General features: G+C 44.0%; 2 protein-coding genes across 3 annotated transcripts in view; one reads left to right on the top strand and one right to left on the bottom strand.

Annotated features, from left to right (window-relative positions):
* The window catches only part of LOC144684508 (kinesin-like protein KIF12), a 28,553-nt gene extending 24,504 nt beyond the window's left edge, over window positions 1–4,049 (bottom strand). Inside the window, exons 1-2 of the mRNA XM_078548350.1 lie at window positions 3,918–4,049; window positions 3,746–3,805 (exon numbers count right to left, since the gene is read on the bottom strand). Coding sequence (XP_078404476.1) covers window positions 3,746–3,805; window positions 3,918–3,934 — 77 coding nt within the window. The 5' untranslated portion in view covers window positions 3,935–4,049. The remainder of the gene's footprint in view (window positions 1–3,745; window positions 3,806–3,917) is intronic.
* A 4,424-nt stretch (window positions 4,050–8,473) lies between these two features.
* Window positions 8,474–18,844, top strand: LOC144684505 (homeobox protein SEBOX-like). 2 transcript variants are annotated; one of them, XM_078548346.1, is made up of 3 exons: window positions 8,474–8,745; window positions 9,748–9,914; window positions 17,234–18,844. In XM_078548346.1, the coding sequence occupies exons 1-3, from the start codon at window positions 8,700–8,702 to the stop codon at window positions 17,801–17,803; spliced, it is 783 nt and encodes a 260-aa protein (XP_078404472.1). In that variant the 5' UTR covers window positions 8,474–8,699; the 3' UTR covers window positions 17,804–18,844. The 2 variants fall into 2 exon arrangements, with proteins under 2 accessions (XP_078404472.1, XP_078404471.1); XM_078548345.1 differs by having other exon boundaries at window positions 9,712–9,914.
* Window positions 18,845–20,821: the final 1,977 nt, after the last annotated feature.

Below are 20,821 nucleotides of genomic sequence, written 5' to 3'. Positions count from 1 at the left end.
TGTCACTGTAAAACACTGGGACATAGTACGGGTGGGGACAGGTCTGTCACTGTGTAACACTGGGGTACAGTACTGGTGGGGACAGGTCTGTCACTGTATAACACTGGGGTACATTACTCATGGGGACAGGTCTGTTACTGTATAACACTGGGGTACAGTACTGGTGGGGTCAGGTCTGTCAGTGTATAACACTGGGGTACAGTACTAGTGGAGTCAGGTCTGTCAGTGTATAACACTGGGGTACAGTACTGGTGGGGACAGGTCCGTCACTGTATAACACTGGGATACAGTACTGGTGCGGACAGGTCTGTCACTGTATAACACTGGGATACAGTACTGGTGCGGACAGGTCTGTCACTGTATAACACTGGGATACAGTACTGGTGGGGACAGGTCTGTCACTGTATAACACTGGGGCACAGCACTGGTGGGGACAGGTCCGTCACTGTATAACACTGGGGTACAGTACTGGTGGGGACAGGTCTGTGACTGTATAACACTGGGTTACAGTACTGGCAGGGACATGTCTGTGACTGTATAACACTGGGGTACAGTACTGGTGGGGACAGGTCTGTCACTGTATAACACTGGGGTACAGTACTGGTCGGGACAGGTCTGTCACTGTAGAACACTAGGGTACAGTACTGGTGGGGACAGGTCTGTCACTGTATAACACTGGGGCATAAACGGGTGGGGACAGCTCTGTCAGTGTATAACACTGGGGTACAGGACTGGTAGGGACATGTCTGTCACTGTATAACACTGGGGTACAGTACTGGTCGGGACAGGTCTGTCACTGTAGAACACTAGGGTACAGTACTGGTGGGGACAGGTCTGTCACTGTATAACACTGGGGCATAGTACGGGTGGGGACAGGTCTGTCACTGTGTAACACTGGGGTACAGTACTGGTGGGGACAGGTCTGTCACTGTTTAACACTGGGGTACAGTACTGGTGGGGACAGGTATGTGACTGTATAACACTGGGGTACAGGACTGGCAGGGACATGTCTGTGACTGTATAACACTGGGGTACAGTACTGGTGGGGACAGGTCTGTCACTGTATAACACTGCGGTACAGTCATGGTGGGGACAGGTCTGTCACTGTATAACACTGGGGTACAGTACTGGTGGGGACAGGTCTGTCACTGTATAACACTGGGGTACAGTACTGGTGGGGACAGGTCTGTCACTGTATAACACTGGGGTACAGTACTGGTGGGGACAGGTCTGTCACTGTATAACACTGCGGTACAGTCATGGTGGGGACAGGTCTGTCACTGTATAACACTGCGGTACAGTCATGGTGGGGACAGGTCTGTCACTGTATAACACTGGGGTACAGTACTGGTGGGGACAGGTCCCTCACTCTGTAACACTCCCACGTGGCTCTTTGTTTTTCTTTCCCTCCCCCTCTCTCTACCTTTCTCAGTTTTCTCTCTCTATTTCATTCTTAGTCTATATTCCCTGATGTGGTGGTGGTGGGGTTGGGGGGGGTGCGGGTGGATGGGGGAGGGGATCTGTGCTGTGCAGGACTGGATGCCTACTGGTTCCTTGCGAAATAATGGACAGGAAATGTAAATGGTTAGGGACCACTCAGTGGATATTTGTTGGCTCAGAGTATTTTTCACACGGGCTCATTGCCGTATAGAGAGGCCATCCGCTTCACGGAGACTTTCTACCCATGGCAACCAGGGCGGGCACTCTCGGAGTGCAGAGGGGCTGTCCAGGGTAGGGATGACCACCCCGATGGGCCATTCTTCAGACCTGCCCATCTTGTCCCCTCTAAATTGTAATTTTCCACTTCCGTCTCTGAGACATCTCAACCTCCGAGTTGCTTCGGTTGCCCCCCTGTTCAGCAATGAGATTGCTGAGGCTTTGGAGCTGCTGTCCTTCCGATTGGAACAGCAGCAGCTCATCCCACCAGTGAGGCTGGAGACCAGAGGCCAGGTGCAGGAACACTGCGGAGACAGTCCAGCAAGTGGGGCTTCAGACCCTCATTTCACTTCATATCAGGGTCCTGCAGCCAGTGGTAAAACCCTGCCCTAATCTCCCAATTCCCAACTGCCTCTCTCCTGCTTTCTGTCTCCATCTCACCAACAACCTGTATTTATATCATGCCTTATGGCATTGAGACATAGAATTACAGAATTATTACAGCACAGGAGCCCATTCGGCCCATTGCTCTGAAAGAGCAATTCACCTAGTGCTATTCTCCTGCCTTCTCCCTGTAACCCTGCACATTCTTCATGTTTTCAGATAACAATCCAATTCCCTTTTGAATGCTTCAGTTGAACCTGTCTCCACCACACCCTCAGGCTGTACATTCTAAACCCTAAACACTCGCTGCATGAAAAAGTTTTTCCTCATGTCGCCATTGCTTCTTTTTCCAATCACCTTAAACCTGTGCCCTCTGGTTCTCAATTCTTCTCCCAATTGAATCAGTTTCTCCCTATCTACTCTGTCCAGACCCCTTAAGATTTTGAATACCTCCATCAAATCTCCTCTCAACCTTCTCTTCTCCAACATTCGCTTTATTAACTGCACTCTCAATGTCCTGATGATGATTTATGCATTCCCATTGCGTTTCACAGGACAGTTATATAAAATACCAAACAACAGAAGCAAACTCTCTCACTCTCTGCCTCACTCTCTCCCCTGTCTCTCTGTCTCTAACTCTCTGATTCTCTCTCTCTCTCTCTCTCTGATTTCGCTCTCTCTCTCTATCTCTAGCTCTGATTCTCTCTCTCTCTCTCTGATTTCGCTCTCTCTCTCTATCTCTAGCTCTGATTCTCTCTCTCTGATTTCGCTCTCTCTCTCTATCTCTAGCTCTGATTCTCTCTCTCTCTCTCTCTGATTTCGCTCTCTCTATCTCTAGCTCTGATTCTCTCTCTCTCTCTGATTTCGCTCTCTCTCTCTATCTCTAGCTCTGATTATCTCTCTCTCTCTGATTTCGCTCTCTCTCTCTATCTCTAGAGCTCTGATTCTCTCTCTCTGATTTCGCTCTCTCTCTCTCTATCTCTAGAGCTCTGATTTCGCTCTCTCTGTTGCTTTGATTTTTCTCTCTCTGTCTTTCTGATTCTCTTTCTCTGTCTCTCTCTCTCCGATTTATCTCTCTGATTTCTCTCTGACTCTCTTTGATTCTCTCTGTCTTTCTCTGATTTCACTCTCGCTCTGTCTGTCGATCTGATTTTTCTCCCTCTGATAATTTCCCTCTCTCTGATTTTTATATATCTCTCTCCCCCTCTCTGATTTCTCTCTAATTCTCTCTCTCTCTCTGTCTCTGATTCTCTCTCCCTCTGATTTCCCTTTGTCTCTCTGATTTCTCTCCCTCTCCCTCTCGGATTTCTCTCTCTCTTGATTTCTCTCCCCCTCTGATTTTGCTCTCTCACTCTTGATTTCTCTCTCTCAGATCTCTCTCTCCCTCTCTGATTTCTTTCACTCTCTGATTTCTCTCTCCATCTGATTTCTCTCTCCCTCTGATATCTCCCTCTCTCTGATTTCTCTCACTCTTGATTTTTCTCTCTGATTTCTCTCCGTCTGATTTCTCTCCCTCTCTGATTTCTCTCTCTCTGATTTCTCTCTCTCTGATTTCTCTCCCCCTCTCTCTGATTTCTCTCTCTCTGATTTCTCTCTCTCTGATTTCTCTCCCTCTCTCTCTGATTTCTCTCTCTCTGATTTCTCTCTCTCTGATTTCTCTCTCTCTGATTTCTCTCTCCATTTCGCAGTGACTGTCTCTTTTTACCTGATAGCAACGAGAATGTTACATTCGGGGGTCCCATCAACTCCGCTCTCCGCCGATTCGCTGCGAGAAAATGAAAACAGCGTCATCGAAACTCAAGTCACAAAAAAACCTTTGCAGAGATTCCGAGAGGATTCTTTGCGAATTGAGGTGTGGATTCCTGGAATATTCTCACCGGTTGTTAGAGGACATGTGCCTATCTGACCCGCCGATTACACTCTGCAAACAGACAGTGCGAGATCCACAAAGCGCCCGACACACTCCGCAACCGCAATCAGAGAGACTGGGACAAGGGCAGAGACAGGGAACTCAGAGCATTGTTAACCAGGAAGAAGGATTGGGGAATAAACAGGTACAAACAGGGATATTAAATTATGCTCTCTATAATATACACAGGGGCTGCTACTCTATAATATACACAGCGGCTGCTACTCTATAATATACACAGGGACTGGTTATTCTCTATAATATACACAGGGACTGGTTATTCTCTATAATATACACAGGGACTGGTTATTCTCTATAATATACACAGGGACTGGTTATTCTCTATAATATACACAGGGGCTGCTACTCTCTATAATATACACAGGGACTGGTTATTCTCTATAATATACACAGGGGCTGCTACTCTCTATAATATACACAGGGACTGGTTATTCTCTATAATATACACAGGGGCTGCTACTCTCTATAATATACACAGGGGCTGCTATTCTCTACAATATACACAGGGGCTGCTACTCTCTATAATATTCACAGGGGCTGCTACTCTCTATAATATACACAGGGGCTGCTATTCTCTACAATATACACAGGGGCTGCTACTCTCTATAATATTCACAGGGACTGGTTATTCTCTATAATATACAAAGGGGCTGCTATTCTATATAATATACACAGGGGCTGCTACTCTCTATAATATACACAGGGGCTGCTATTCTCTACAATATACACAGGGGCTGCTACTCTCTATAATATTCACAGGGACTGGTTATTCTCTATAATATACACAGGGGCTGCTATTCTATATAATATACACAGGGGCTGCTATTCTCTATAATATACACAGGGGCTGCTACTCTCTATAATTTACACAGGGGCTGCTATTCTCTACAATATACTCAGGGGCTGCAATTCTCTATAATATACTCAGGGGCTGCAATTCTCTATAATATACACAGGGGCTGCTATTCCCTATAATATACACGGGGCTGCTATTCCCTATAGTATACACAGGGGCTGCTATTCTCTATAATATACACAGGGGCTGCTACTCTCTATAATAAACACAGGGGCTGCTATTCTCTATAATATAGTCGGGGCTGCTATTCTCTATAATATAGTCAGGGGCTGCTATTCTCCATAATAAACACAGGGGCTGCTATTCTCTATAAAATACACAGGGGCTGTTATTCTCTATAATATACACATGGACTGCTATTCTCTATAATATACCCAGGGGCTGCTATTCTGTATAATATACTCAGGGGCTGCTATTCTCTATAATATTCACAGGGGCTGGTTATTCTCTATAATATACACAGGGGCTGCTATTCCCTATAATATACACGGGGCTGCTATTCCCTATAGTATACACAGGGGCTGCTATTCTCTATAATATACACAAGGGCTGCTACTCTCTATAATATACACAGGGGCAGCTACTCTCTATAATAAACACAGGGGCTGCTACTCTCTATAATATACTCAGGGGCTGCAATTCTCTATAATATACACAGCGGCTGGTTATTTTCCATTATATACATAGGGACTGCTATTCTCTATAATATACACAGGGGCTGCCATTCTGTATAATATACTCAGGGCCTGCTATTCTCTATAATATACACAGGAGCTGCTTTCTGTATAAAATACACAGGAATGTTATTTTCTATAATATACACAGGGCTGCTATTGCCTACAATATACACAGGGACGGTTATTCTCTGTAATATACATAGGGACAGCTATTCTCCATAATGTACACAGGAGCAACAATTCTCTCCAATATATAGAGGGACTACTATTCTCTGTAATATACATAGGAGGGGATATCTTCTTTAATATACTCAGGGACTGCTAGTCACCAAAATATATACATGGTTTTCTATTCTCTATAATATACACAGTGGATGCTATTCGCTACACTATACACAGGGACTGCTATTCTCTATAATGTTCACAGGGACTGCTATTCTATATATTATACACTGGGGCTCCTATTCTCTATAATGTACACAGGGACTGCTATTCACTATAATATACACAGGGACTGTTTTTTTCCATAATATACACAGGGACTGCTATTCTATATAATATACACAGGGACTGCTATTCCCTATAATATACACAGGGGCTGCTATTCTCTATAATATACACAGGGACTGCTATTCACTATAATATACACAGGGACTGTTATTTTCCACAATATACACAGGGACTGCTATTCTATCTATTATACACCGGCACTCCTATTCTCCATAATATACACAGGGACTGCTATTCACTATAATATACACAGGGACTGCTAATCTATATATTATACATTGGGGCTCTTATTTTCTATAATATACACAGGGACTGCTATTCTCAATAACGTTCACAGGGGCTGCTATTCTCTATAATATATACAGGGACAGCTATTCTCTATAGTATACACAGGGACTGCTATTCTCTACAATATACACAGGAGCAACAATTCTCTCCAATATATAGAGGGACTACTATGCTCTGTAATTTACATAGCAGTGGATATCTTCTATAATATACTCAGAGATTGCTAGTCACCAAAATATATACATGGTTTTCTATTCTCTATAATATACACAGGGGATGCTATTCGCTACAGTATACACAGGGACTGCTATTCTGTATAATGTTCACAGGAACTGCTATTCTATATATTATACACTGGGGCACCTATTCTCTATAATGTACACAGGGACTGCTATTCACTATAATATACACAGGGACTGTCATTTTCCATAATATACACAGGAACTGCTATTCTCTATAATATATACAGGGACTGCTATTCTATATAATATACACAAGGGCTGCTATTCCCTATAATATACACAGGGACTGCTATTCACTATAATATACACAGGTACTGTCATTTTCCACAATATACACAGGGACTGCTACTCTATATATTATACACCGGTGCTCCTATTCTCTATAATATACACAGGGACTGCTATTCACTATAATATACACAGGGACTGCTAATCTATATATTATACACCGGGGCTCTTATTCTCTATATTATACACAGGGACTGCTATTCTCAATATTTTGCACATGGACAGCTATCTGCTATAATATACACAGGGACTGCTATTCTCTATAACGTTCATAGGGGCTGCTATTCTCTATAATATATACAGGGACAGCTATTCTCTATAGTATACACAGGGACTGCTATTCTCTATAATATACAAAGGGTTTGCTATTCCATGTAATATACACAGGAGCTGTTTTTCTCTATAATATACACAGGTTTGCTATTCTCTGTAACATACATAGGGCCTGCTATTGTGTATAATATACTCAGGGGCTGCTATTCTCTATAATATACACAGGAGCTACCATTCTCTCTAATATATAGAGGGACTACTATGCTCTGTAATACACAGGGACTGCTATTTCCTATAATATAGGCAGGGGCTGCTATTCACTATAATATACACAGGGACTGTTATTTTCCATAATATACACAGGGACTGCTATTCTATATAATATACATAGGGACTGCTATTCTATATATTATACAATGGGGCTCCTATTCGCTATAATATACACACGGACTGCTATTCTATATATTATACACTGGGGCTCCTATTCTCTATAATATACACAGGGATTGCTATTCACTATAATATACACAGGGACTGTTATTTTCCATAATATACACAGGGACTGCTATTCTCTATAATATACACAGGGACTGCTATTCACTATAATATACACAGGGACTGTTATTTTCCATAATATACACAGGGACTGCTATTCTATATAATATACACAGGGACTGCTATTCTATATATTATACAATGGGGCTCCTACTTGCTATAATATACACAGGGTCTGCTATTCACTATAATATACAGAGGGACTGCTATTTACTATAATATACACTAGGACTACTAATCTCAGAATATGCACATGGACAGCTATCTGCTATAATATACACAGGAACTGCTATTCTCTATAACGTTCACAGGGGCTGCTATTCTCTATAATATGCACAGCACCTGCTATTCTCTAATATACAGAGGGTTTGCTATTATCTATAATATACACAGCTGCTTTTCTCAATAATATACACAGGTTTGCTATTCTCTATAATATACACAGCTGCTTTTCTCAATAATATACACAGGTTTGCTATTCTCTATAACATACACAGGGCCTGCTATTGTGTATAACATACACAAGGCTTTCTATTCTCTATAATATACACAGGGACTGTTATTTTCTATAATACACACAGGGGCTGCTATTCTCTATAATATACACAGGGACTCCTATTCTCTATAATACACACAAAGTCTGCTACTCTATATATTGCACACATGAGCACCTATTCTCTATAATATACACCAGGACTGCTATTTACTATAATACACATATCGACAGCTATTTGCCGTAATATACACAGGGGCTGCTGTTCTCTATAATGTGCACAGGAGCTGCAATTCTCTGTAATATTACGGTTCTGGGTGTTTTGCCTCAGTTCTGGTTATTTTGTCCCGGGACATTAGTTGCCGCCAGTGCTTTGTGTGTCCGGGAAAGGTGTGAAGTTGTGTCTGGCGGATTGGGATTCCCTGCTGTGGATTGAGATCAGAGTCCAGATTGCTTGGAAGCGGAGCTGGTGCTTCACACCTGGAATCGGCAGCTACAAAAAGCGCAGCCAGACCCCCCCAGTTATACAGCAGCTGTCCCGGCTCGAATGGAGGGAAGATTGGACCGGGAGCCCCCTGGGCCAGAAGGAGAGGGTGAGCCCGGACTTCAGCCTCGCGTCAGGGAGATTTCCGCTAAATCCGGACTGACAGCAAACTCGCGGATCCGGAGAAAGTTAATTGGTTCTGAGGAATAGGGCGGGGGGAGGGGGGGTTCTGGGGCTGAGGTGAGGGTCTGGGGGTGTGAGGGAGGTGGGGGTGTGAAGAAGGTTAGAGTGTGGTTTTGAGGGGGAGGTGGGGGGTGAGGGGGAGGTGGGGGTGGGAGTGTGAGGGGGGTGGGGGGGTGAGGGGCTGGGGGTGAAGGTGTGAGGGAGGTAGGGGTGAGGGAGGTGGGGGCGAGAGGCTTGGGGAGTGAGGGAGGTGGAGGAGCTGGGGGTGAAGGTCTGGGGTGTAGGGGAGCTGGGGAGTGAAGATCTGAGGGTGTGAGGGAGGTGGGGGGTGTGAGGGAGATGGGGTGAGGGGCTTGGGGGTGAAGGTGTGAGGGTCTGAGGGAGTTGGGGGAGCTAGGGGTGTGAGGGAGGTGGGGGGCGTGAGGGAGATGGGGTGAGGGGCTTGGGGGTGAAGGTATGAGGTTGTGAGGGAGGTGGGGGAGCTAGGGGTGTGAGGGAGGTGGGGTGCGTGAGGGAGATGGGGTGAGGGGCTGGGGGGGTGAAGGTGTGAGGGTCTGAGGGAGGTGGGGGAGCTGAGGGTATGAGGGAGGTGGAGGGGTGTGGGGCTGGCAATGGGACGGACTGTGCTGGGAGAGGCTGTGAAAAAATCAATCTGTGGATGAGCACGGAACTTTCTCAGTTCTATTTGGAATTGTGTAAAACTGAGGAATGAGAGGGAGGTGGAGAATCTGAGAGTTCTGGGGAGATTATTCGTGGGGGGCGGGTAATTGGGGAGAGGTTGCTTTAGAGAGAATATGTATTGGGAGGGTTGTTTTGAGGGTTATGGTATATGAAGGTAGTTTTATATCCGAGTTTCTCTCTATTTTGACTGGATCTGATGTTGTCCTATCAGATCTCGGGCCTCAAGTTGTCCGTTTTCCCCGATCAGTTGACTTGGGCTTTCTGACCGAGGGCCAGCGGAAGAGGAAGAGGACAATCTTTAGCAGATGGCAACTGGGGGAACTGGAGAGAGCGTTTGTCCTGACTCCTTACCCTGATATCAATACGAGAGAGACATTGGCCGAGATTACCAGACTCCCAGAATCCAAGATCCAGGTAGGTGTTTGTTCACAGATGCGACAGCATCTGTCAGCTTCTGATGAGTAATATTTGCATTCAGATCCCCTCTGTAAAATTCGATATAGTTACAAACTGAACAACTTTCAAATACAAAACTTTGGCACTGAATTTGATGGAGGGTTGCTTGACGTGGGGAGGGTGTACACTCAGGGCGTTCATTAGTGATTGAGAATTAAATTCATCTTTGACCGAAACGTCAATTAGGCAGTAGCGAATAAACACCCACCTCCCACTCTGACCCACAACCATTTCCCGTCCTTCATCCCTCTAGGATATTTGAACACGCCCCTGGCCACCCTCCCATATTCTGCCCTCCTATAAACCAGAGGTCTGCCCAAACCCTAACTCCTAACTCACACCAAGTCCTGTTCCCCTATCACTCCCGTGCTCGCTGATCTACACTGGCTCCCAGTTAAGCAGGGTCTTGATTTTAAAATTCTCATCCTTGTTTTGAAATCCCTCCATGGCCTCACCCCTCCCTATCTCAGTAATTTCCTTCAACCCTCCAAGATCTCTGCACTTCTCTAATTCTGATCTCTTGCACATCTCCAGTTTTAATCGCTCCGCCATTGGCTGCCATGCCTTCAGCTGCCTGGGCCCCAAGCTCCCAAATTCCCTCCCTAAACCTCTCTGCCTCTCTTTCCTTGTTGAAGATACTCATTAAAAGCTGCTATCTCCTTATGTGGTTCAGTGTCCTCATTTGTTTAAAATTGCTCCTCTGAAGCACTGTGGTCTGGGTGACTATGTTAAAGGTGCCAAATTGATATTAGTAGCTGTTGATGTCTATGGAAAATAAATAATGGGGGTGGGGTGAGGAGAGTGTGGGGGGATGGGAGAGCATGGTGGGGGGGGAATGGGAGAGCATGGTGGGGGGGTTGGAACCCAGGGAGTACTGCGACAGTTAAGCCTAGAGGTCCTTCTCAGTCTTGATGATCTCCGGTCTGTGTGGCGAGGTTTCGGAATGAATGCACTCATTTCATGCTCAATAGAAAATGCAGCAAAATCAAACAACATCAAAGCAGCAATTGTGTGAACTTGGAGCTTCTATCAAAGAACAAACCGGTTCAGGTCTAACATTCTCTGGCTGCAGTTTGGAACAGCATTAAACCAATCTGGGGACGTTGACATAAACTAGTGCCTATCAAACCTCAGTGAGTGACAAAGGAATGGATGCTACCAATTGCTAGGATCTGAGTTACTGACATGTAGCTGCCTAGTTACTGACTTGTAGCTGCCTAGTTATTGACATGTAGCTGTCTAGTTACTGAGTTACTGACATGTAGCTGCATAGTTACTGACATGCAGCTGCCTAGTTACTGAGTTACTGACATGTAGCTGCCTAGTTACTGAGCTACTGACATGTAGCTGCCTAGTTACTGACATGTAACTGCTTAGTTACTGAGCTACTGACATGTAGCTGCCTAGTTATTGACATGTAGCTGCCTAGTTACTGAGTTACTGACATGTAGCTGTCTAGTTACTGACATGTAGCTGTCTAGTTACTGAGTTACTGACATGCAGCTGCCTAGTTACTGAGTTACTGACATGTAACTGCTTAGTTACTGAGCTACTGACATGTAGTTGCCTAGTTATTGACATGTAGCTGCCTAGTTACTGAGTTACTGACATGTAGCTGCCTAGTTACTGAGCTACTGACATGTAGCAGCCTAGTTACTGACATGTAACTGCTTAGTTACTGAGCTACTGACATGTAGCTGCCTAGTTATTGACATGTAGCTGCCTAGTTACTGAGTTACTGACATGTAGCTGCCTAGTTACTGACATGTAACTGCTTAGTTACTGAGCTACTGACATGTAGCTGCCTAGTTATTGACATGTAGCTGCCTAGTTACTGAGTTAGTGCCATGTAGCTGCCTATTTACTGACATGTAGCTGTCTATTTACTGACATGTAGCTGCCTAGTTAGAGTTACTGACATGTAGCTGCCTAGTTACTGAGTTAGTGACATGTAGCTGCCTAGTTACTGAGCTACTGACATTTAGCTGCCTAGTTACTGACATGTAGCTGCCTAGTTACTGAGTTAGTGACATGTAGCTGCCTAGTTACTGAGTTACTGACATGTAGCTGCCTATTTACTGACATGTAGCTGACTAGTTACTGAGTTACTGACATGTAGCTGCTTAGTTACAGACATGTAGCTGCCTAGTTACTGACATGTAGCTGCCTAGTTACTGATGTTAGTGACATGTAGCTGCCTAGTTACTGAGTTACTGACATGTAGCTGCCTAGTTACTGACATGTAGCTGCCTAGTTAGAGTTACTGACATGTAGCTGCCTATTTACTGACATGTAGCTGCCTAGTTACTGAGTTAGTGACATGTAGCTGCCTAATTACTGAGTTACTGACATGTAGCTGCCTAGATACAGACAGGTAGCAGCCTAGTTACTGATATGTAGCAGCCTAGTTACTGAGTTAGTGACATGTAGCTGCCTAGTTACTGAGTTAGTAACATGTAGCTGCCTAGGTACTGACATGTAGCTGTCTAGTTACTGACATGTAGCTGCCTAGTTACTGATATGTAGCTGCCTAGTTAGAGTTCTGACATGTAGCTGCCTAGTTACTGACATGAGGCTGCCTAGTTACTGAGTTAGTAACATGTAGCTGCCTAGTTACTGACATGTAGCTGTCTAGTTACTGAGTTAATAACATGTAGCTGTCTAGTTACTGACATGTAGCTGTCTAGTTACTGACATGTAGCTGTCTAGTTACTGACATATAGCTGCCTAGTTACTGACATGTAGCTGCCTAGTTAGAGTTACTGACATGTAGCTGCGTAGTTACTGACATGTAGCTGCCTAGTTAGAGTTACTGACATGTAGCTGCCTAGTTAGAGTTACTGACATGTAGCTGCCTAGTTACTGACATGTAGCTGTCTAGTTACTGACATATAGCTGCCTAGTTACTGACATGTAGCTGCCTAGTTAGAGTTACTGACATGTAGCTGCCTAGTTAGAGTTACTGACATTTAGCTGCCTAGTTATTGAGTTACTATCATGTAGCTGCCTAGTTACTGAGTTACTGACATGTAGCTGTCTAGTTACTGTGTTACTGACATGTAGCTGCCTAGTTATTGAGTTACTGTCATGTAGCTGCCTAATTACTGAAATGTAGCTGCCTAGTTAGAGTTATGACATGTAGCTGCCCAGTTAGAGTTACTGACATGTAGCTGCCTAGTTACTGACATGTAGCTGCCTAGTCATTGAGTTACTGTCATGTCGATGTCTAGTTACTGACATGTAGCTGCCTAGTTATTGAGTTACTGTCATGTAGCTGCCTAATTAATGACATGTAGCTGCCTAGTTACTGATATGTAGCTGTCTAGTTACTGTGTTACTGACATGTAGCTGCCTAATTACTGACATGTAGCTGCCTAGCTACTGACATGTAGCTGCCTAGTTAGAGTTACTGACATGTAGCTGCCTAGTTAGAGTTACTGACATATAGTTGCCTAGTTACTGACATGTAGCTGCCTAGTTAGAGTTACTGACATGTAGCTGCCTAGTTAGACATGTAGCTGCCTAGTTATTGAGTTACTGTCATGTGGCTGCCTAGTTACTGACATGTAGCTGCCTAGTTACTGACATGTAGCTGCCTAGTTATTGAGTTACTGTCATGTAGCTGCCTAATTAATGACATGTAGCTGCCTAGTTACTGAATTACTGACATGTAGCTGCCTAGTTACTGATATGTAGCTGTCTGGTTACTGTGTTACTGACATGTAGCTGCCTAATTACTGACATGTAGCTGCCTAGTTACTGACATGTAGCTGCCTAGTTACTGAGTTAGTGACCTGTAGCTGCCTAGTTACTGATATGTAGCTGTCTGGTTACTGTGTTACTGACATGTAGCTGCCTAGTTACTGACATGTAGTTGCCTAGTTAGAGTTACTGACATGTAGCTGCCTAGTTAGAGTTACTGACATGTAGCTGCCTAGTTAAAGTTACTGACATGTAGCTGCCTAGTTACTGACATGTAGCTGCCTAGTTATTGAGTTACTGTCATGTAGCTGCCTAGTTACTGACATGTAGCCGCCTAGTTATTGAGTTACTGTCATGTAGCTGTCTAGTTACTGACATGTAGCTGCCTAGTTATTGAGTTACTGTCATGTAGCTGTCTAGTTACTGACATGTAGCTGCCTAGTTACTGACATGTAGCTGCCTAGTTAGAGTTACTGACATGTAGCTGCCTAGTTAGAGTTACTGACATATAGCTGCCTAGTTACTGACATGTAGCTGCCTAGTTAGAGTTACTGACATGTAGCTGCCTAGTTAAAGTTACTGACATGTAGCTGCCTAGTTACTGACATGTAGCTGCCTAGTTATTGAGTTACTGTCATGTAGCTGCCTAGTTACTGACATGTAGCTGCCTAGTTATTGAGTTACTGTCATGTAGCTGCCTAGTTACTGACATGTAGCTGCCTAGTTATTGAGTTACTGTCATGTAGCTGTCTAGTTACTGACATGTAACTGCCTAGTTACTGACGTGTAGCTGCCTAGTTAGTTACTGACACGTAGCTGCCTAGTTATTGAGTTACTGTCATGTCGATGCCTAGTTACTGACATTTAGCTGCCTAGTTACTGACATGTAGCTGCCTAGTTATTGAGTTACTGTCATGTAGCTGCCTAGTTACTGACATGTAGCTGCCTAGTTATTGAGTTACTGACATGTAGCTGCCTAGTTATTGAGTTACTGACATGTAGCTGCCTAGTTATTGAGTTACTGTCATGTAGCTGTCTAGTTACTGACATGTAACTGCCTAGTTACTGACGTGTAGCTGCCTAGTTAGTTACTGACATGTAGCTGCCTAGTTATTGAGTTACTGTCATGTCGATGCCTAGTTACTGACATGTAGCTGCCTAGTTATTGAGTTACTGTCATGTAGCTGCCTAATTAATGACATGTAGCTGCCTAGTTACTGAATTACTGACATGTAGCTGCCTAGTTACTGATATGTAGCTGTCTAGTTACTGTGTTACTGACATGTAGCTGCCTAGTTACTGACATGTAACTGTCTAGTTACTGACATGTAGCTGACTAGTTAGAGTTACTGATATGTAGCTGCCTAGTTACTGACATGTAGCTGCTGTTATGATACGGCATTTGGTATTTGCCAGGCTCACCAAATCCACGAGGGAAACTTGGCCACGCTGTCATAACGGTTTTGCAATTTGTATTTATTATGAGAAGATTTGTGCACTGAATTCAGAAGTAATGAGTCCACTAGCACTTTTAGAAATTTTAAAAATTAAAGCAAAACACTTGTTAACAAAAGGAAGGAATAAAACACATACAAGATTACAGTTACAGTTACTTAATATTGTAACGAATCCCAAAATTCCTAATTAACCTGACTCTCAACCACACACCCCTTTTAAGGCAACAGTCCAAAATAGATTTTAAGTGTAACGAGGCAATCCAGCAAGGTTACCACAGGCACACTGTTGACAGTGGAATTCCAAAGGCTTTGAACACAACTTTGGTTACTGGAACAGCAGACCTCTGAAAAGTGGCTGTTTCCCCAAGTCTGTTTCACATGGTGTGTCTTTTAGATCTCATAACCTTCCGTCCTTCTTTAAATATATTTCTTCCTGTTTAATCTGTAAATCCCATTGTTCCCTTTTGTCTTTGGAATTTACTTTTCCCATACTATAAAAATCTTTCATGTTGTCAATATGGCCTTTTCCTTTTGGGAAAGGTAAATAAGTAAAAACCTTGTCCTATTTATCCTGTCAGTTGTAAAACTTTATCGTGTCTCTTTGAAAACCAAACACCTCTGCACTTACCTTAAAATGCAAATTTCATTCACACCCTATCTGCTGAAACCTTTACCCTGGCTTACTCATTAGCATTTCAAATACCCTTTTCATACCTAACTCTTGCAGTCTATCCAACTCTAATTTACAAATAGAATGTATACAAATGCAAGGTAATGCATTTTGGAAGGTCTATTACAGGCAGTAATTATACAGTAAATGGCAGAACCCTTAAGTGCATCGACGGGCAGAGGGATCTGGGTGTACAGGTCCACAGGTCACTGAAAGTGGCAACGCAGGTGGATAAGGTAGTCAGGAAGGCATATGGCATGCTTGCCTTCATTGGCAGGGGTACTGAATATAAAAGCTGGGAAGTCATCCTGCAGCTGTATAGAACCTTGGCTAGGCCACACTTGGAATATTGCGTGCAATTCTGGTTGCCACATTACCAGAAGGATATGGAGGCGTTGGAGAGGGTGCAGAAGAGGTTTACCAGGATGCTGCCTGATCTGGAGGTTATTAGCTATGAGGAGAGGTTGGAGAAATTCGGATTGTTCTCACTAGAGCTACGGAGATTGAGGGGCGACTTGATAGAAATTTACAAAATTATGAGTGGCATGGACAGAGTAGATAGTCAGAAGCTTTCTCTCAGGGTGGAAGAGTCAATTACTAGGGGACATAGATTTAAGGTGAGAGGAGAAAACTATAGAGGAGATGTGCAGGGCAAGTTTTTTACGCAGAGGGTAGTGAGTGTCTGGAATTTGCTGCCAGAGGAGGTGGTGGAAGCAGGTACGATAGTGGTGTTTAAGAGGCAGCTTGACAAATACATGAATAGGATGGGAATAGAGGGATACAGAACCTGGAAGTGACGGGCAATATGATCGGCGCAGGCTTGGAGGGCCAAAGGGCCTGTTCCTGTGCTGTGCTTTTCTTTGTTCTTATTTAAATCAACCACACAGGCAGAACCATCCACACACACACAAACATAAGCTGGCTTTACAATACCCCACAATAATATTATGAAAAATATGGTAGTTTTGTTACATAGCCTAGTTACGGAGTTAGTGACATGTAGCTGCCTAGTTATTGAGTTACTGACACGTAGCTGTCCAGTCTGTTCTGATCCCAGCCTCTGTCCCACCCACACTGAGATGGTCACTGAACTGGTGAGAAATTAGACACAAGCTTCTCAAACTGGGAGCAGAAATGGTTTAAAATAAATAATTTGTTAGGACAATATCACCAGAGAATGCTGAACCCCAATCTGGCAGTTAACAGGATTGATGGAGTTGGAGAACACAGCTCACTCTCCCTAACAGGGCAATTATAGCCCCTCCACTGCTAACCCCAGCTAAAATCAAGGAAGTTTCTGTTAACTTTATCTCAATCTGGTCATTAATAGTTCCAAGCAACAGGAATTATTACAAGGAAATGGAGTGGGGTTGGGACAGTGTGATTGAGTCAAAATGATCCTAAACCCATGCTAATTATTTCCTAACTTTTTGCTTATTGCTTTCCAGGTCTGGTTTCAGAATCGTCGTGCACGACGCACCAAACAGCGCAAGAAGGTGAGGAACTGTCTGCTGGGGCAGCTTTCAGTCTCCCCTCTCCAGACTCAAGGTCACCTTAAACCTGCTGCCATTGTCAGGGCACCAGATAGAGGGCGCATCCAGTACAGAGCTGCCTTCTGCAACAACCCAGTGATGGGCAGGCACACCGGACACAACTTGAGAAACGGAGCCTCCCCAGTGCAGCAGCAGGGCAGTCCATCAAACCTCTCTCCGGCCTTCCATGATCAGCTTATGTGGGAGAATAGCTCAGTTTTCAGCTCCCTGCCTCAGCCACAAGGGTGCACCGTCTCCAGAGATGATGTCAGTCAGTTCAACACCTGCTTCGGGTTTAGGAGTAAAGGTGGCACAGTGACTCCCTCCAGAAATCACGCCGCCAATTTTGCACAGCTTGCAGGATCTGACCAAGTCGTGCCGTACCTGGAACCAGGACCCAGAGAGCAGGGAGAAGGAGGAACACACACCTCCCTCCGTTGCACCTCTGACCTCATCTACAATGCTGCGATTGTCATCAACGTGTAACCAGCATCGTCCCAAACATAAGAGGAAACAAGAGGAGAGACCAGTTTTTCAAATCCCTGGAATTGTACATCGCACAGTACAAAGCAGCGGGAAAAACTCTTGGTGCAGACATTCTGTTTGGTCACAGGACCTAGGAATCTCTCCCTGCCTTTCCAGATATCACTGACCACAATGACCTGGAGGGAACAGCCCGAGCTCATTTCCTGTCAGCATATTCCTTCCTTAACATGCAATGAGCAGCATCTCCCTTCCTCTGAACTGAACTCCACTTCACTGCACGTCACCAGGTCAGGCTTCCCCAGCTTGATTATGTCTGCAAGTGCAGTGAGCATAATATAAAGTATGAGATACCATCCTGTGCCTCCTGTCTTGTATCTCACTCACTGTCACCCTCAGATTCCTCACCCTCTCTAACAGCTGTGCTCTGTGTATAAAACTGGACAGTGAGCATTGGCAAACCACTCACTGTTGGAAGTCCCACAATCAAGAGGAAATCCCAAATCTGATATCCACTTTCAACAGGGGTCACTGGACAGCAGTCAATTGGTGGGGTGAGGGAGCGGGGCAGGGAGGAGGTGGGTGGGGCGAGGGTGTATTATTGTTTAATTGCTGGTGAGCATTGTACAGATTTGGAACTCGAGTGCAAGTTGCTGATTCCAGGTCAGAAGTACAGCATTAAACATTAAACTCTATACAGGACTGCTTTATATATGTAACACGGTGTGACACCTTGTGGACATAACCTGCCCCCAACACAGATCACTGCTTCGTCCCTGTTCTCACTGCACCACACTATGATGTGATTCCGCAGCTCAGTAAAGTCAGTACCACAGGCTGGGGACGGGGCGTCCACTGTCCACGATATAGACGTGGAATGACTGGGCTCTTGCTCTCTCTGATCAAACAGTTAGTGTCTGGGATCACGTGTGAATAATGACCAGTTGGGCACAGGGGATTGCAGGGCAACTTACTTGCAGCAGAGAAGAAGAGAAATTGGAAGAAGCTTTTTAAAGAATTCACTGTTCCAAATTTGTCCTTATGCTCGTTTTAAAAAATAGGATCCATTCGTTGCAATGCAATTGTGTTTTATTGGATTGTACCAGATGCTTCATGAACAAAGTTTTGCTCTCTCTCTCTCCCATTCTGTAGCTATTAAACCTGTGGAGCTTAAATAAAATAAAGATGCCCTAATCTTTGGATCCTTAACATTTTACTGCAAGAATTTCTGATCCTTTTTCTAATCCAGATTGAAATACAAATGTCCCAGTCTCATTTTCCCTCATTTAAAAGCCAACATAATGATAACCTTTTTTTCATTTTCATATCTAAAGACCCTTTAGTTTACAGCAATCAGATCAGACTATATTCATGAGCCTCACAGATCATCCTTTTATTTAGAGTGGGATTTTTTAGTATCCAAATATCCTAAGCTATTGTTCTGCACCAAAGTTTCATCATCATATCAGTTCCCAACCTACTCTCCACCTGCCTCTACATTGACAATATAGTTGGATGGACCCCTGGCAATGAGAATAATCTCCAGCAATCCCTTAATCCTACTCTCGGAATGAAATTGAGTGCATGAGAGAAGCACAGTGTCTACACTGAGTTCCATGCTCAGGTCAGTTATAAAACCCTGTATTCATTTTTTTAAGATTATTCTTTTAGTATAAACAAAGGAGTTTAGATGGCTTAACAGACATCATAATATTAATCAACATATCCAATGACAACATTCCAGAGTGAAGCTGGTCTGCGGTTTAAGTTAATATCTCTCTTCTGCAGCCTAACCATGGGCAGCTTCTGAGGACTCTTTACAACACATTCAAGCTCAGATTGGACAGTTATTGCCAATGCTGCACACATTCCACACCATCTTTTGGAAAGCCTTGATTAAGATGGAATTTGTTCAATTCATAAAAGATAAAAAGCAAGGAAGTTATGTTCAACCTTTATAAAACAGTGTGTGGATACCAGGCAGAGTATTGTGTTCAATTCTGAGCACCATATTTTAAGGCAGCCTTGGAGAGGGTGCAGAAGGAATTTACTGGCATAGTACCAGGAATGAGGGACTTCAGTTATGTGGAGTGACTAGAGAAGCTGGGTTGTTCTCTTAGACCAGGGAAGATTAACGGAAGACTTTAGTAGATTGGGAGAAACTGTTTCCAGTGGCAGGAGGGTTGGTAACTAGAAGTCACAAATTTATGGCAATTAGCAAAAGAACCAGAGGGCAGATGAGAATTTTTAAAAAATAAATACAGCGAGTTGTTGTGATCTGCAATGAACTGCCAGAAAGGGCGGTGGAAGCAAATTCAATAGTAATTTTCAAAATGGAATTGTACAAATACTTGATGGGCAAAAATTTGCCACCTGTCCCTGTCGCTGCATGGTCAGATTCAGATGGAGGCCATTCAGCCCCTCCAACGGATAGATTCTGAAACTTCCTGCAGCACCCCATCGGTTCCATAGGTTTAACTATTCTTCTGAAGTTCTTTGCGATGGATCTTGCATTAAAGACGCTGCAAATACATTCTCTCGCTATCACAAAACATTATTCACATCGCCAGCCTCTTGCTGGCTGTCACTGTCTTTCAATCCTAGAGACTGCCACATTCTCACATTGAGCAGTGGGAGGGTGGGATTGTATTTCAGGGGAGGCAACAACTCATGGAAAGTAAAGCAATAGAATCTAGATGTGCTTCCATTCTGTTATTGATTCCTCTCAGGGAAAGGGGCACACACAGTTCTCTCTCTCACCTCACCACAGAACTGGGCAGGTACAGCACAGGGTTAGATACAGAGTAAAGCTCCCTCTACACTGTCCCCATCAAACACTCCCAGGACAGGTACAGCACGGAGTTAGATACCAAGTAAATCTCCCTTTATACTGTCCCATTTCCTGTTGGATAAACAGAAAGATGGTTTTGGTGGGTTTCTCCGTGGTTTGGTGAATGTTCAGCCTGGCTGGTTTCCATATGTCACTAGCTCAGCTCACCAAAAAATCATAAGACACATCAG

Source organism: Cetorhinus maximus, chromosome 9 (assembly GCF_964194155.1).
Source record: "Cetorhinus maximus chromosome 9, sCetMax3.hap1.1, whole genome shotgun sequence".
NCBI lineage: Eukaryota > Metazoa > Chordata > Chondrichthyes > Lamniformes > Cetorhinidae > Cetorhinus > Cetorhinus maximus.
Note: the sequence above shows the minus strand (reverse complement) of the source record. Positions and strands in the feature narration are given on the sequence as shown.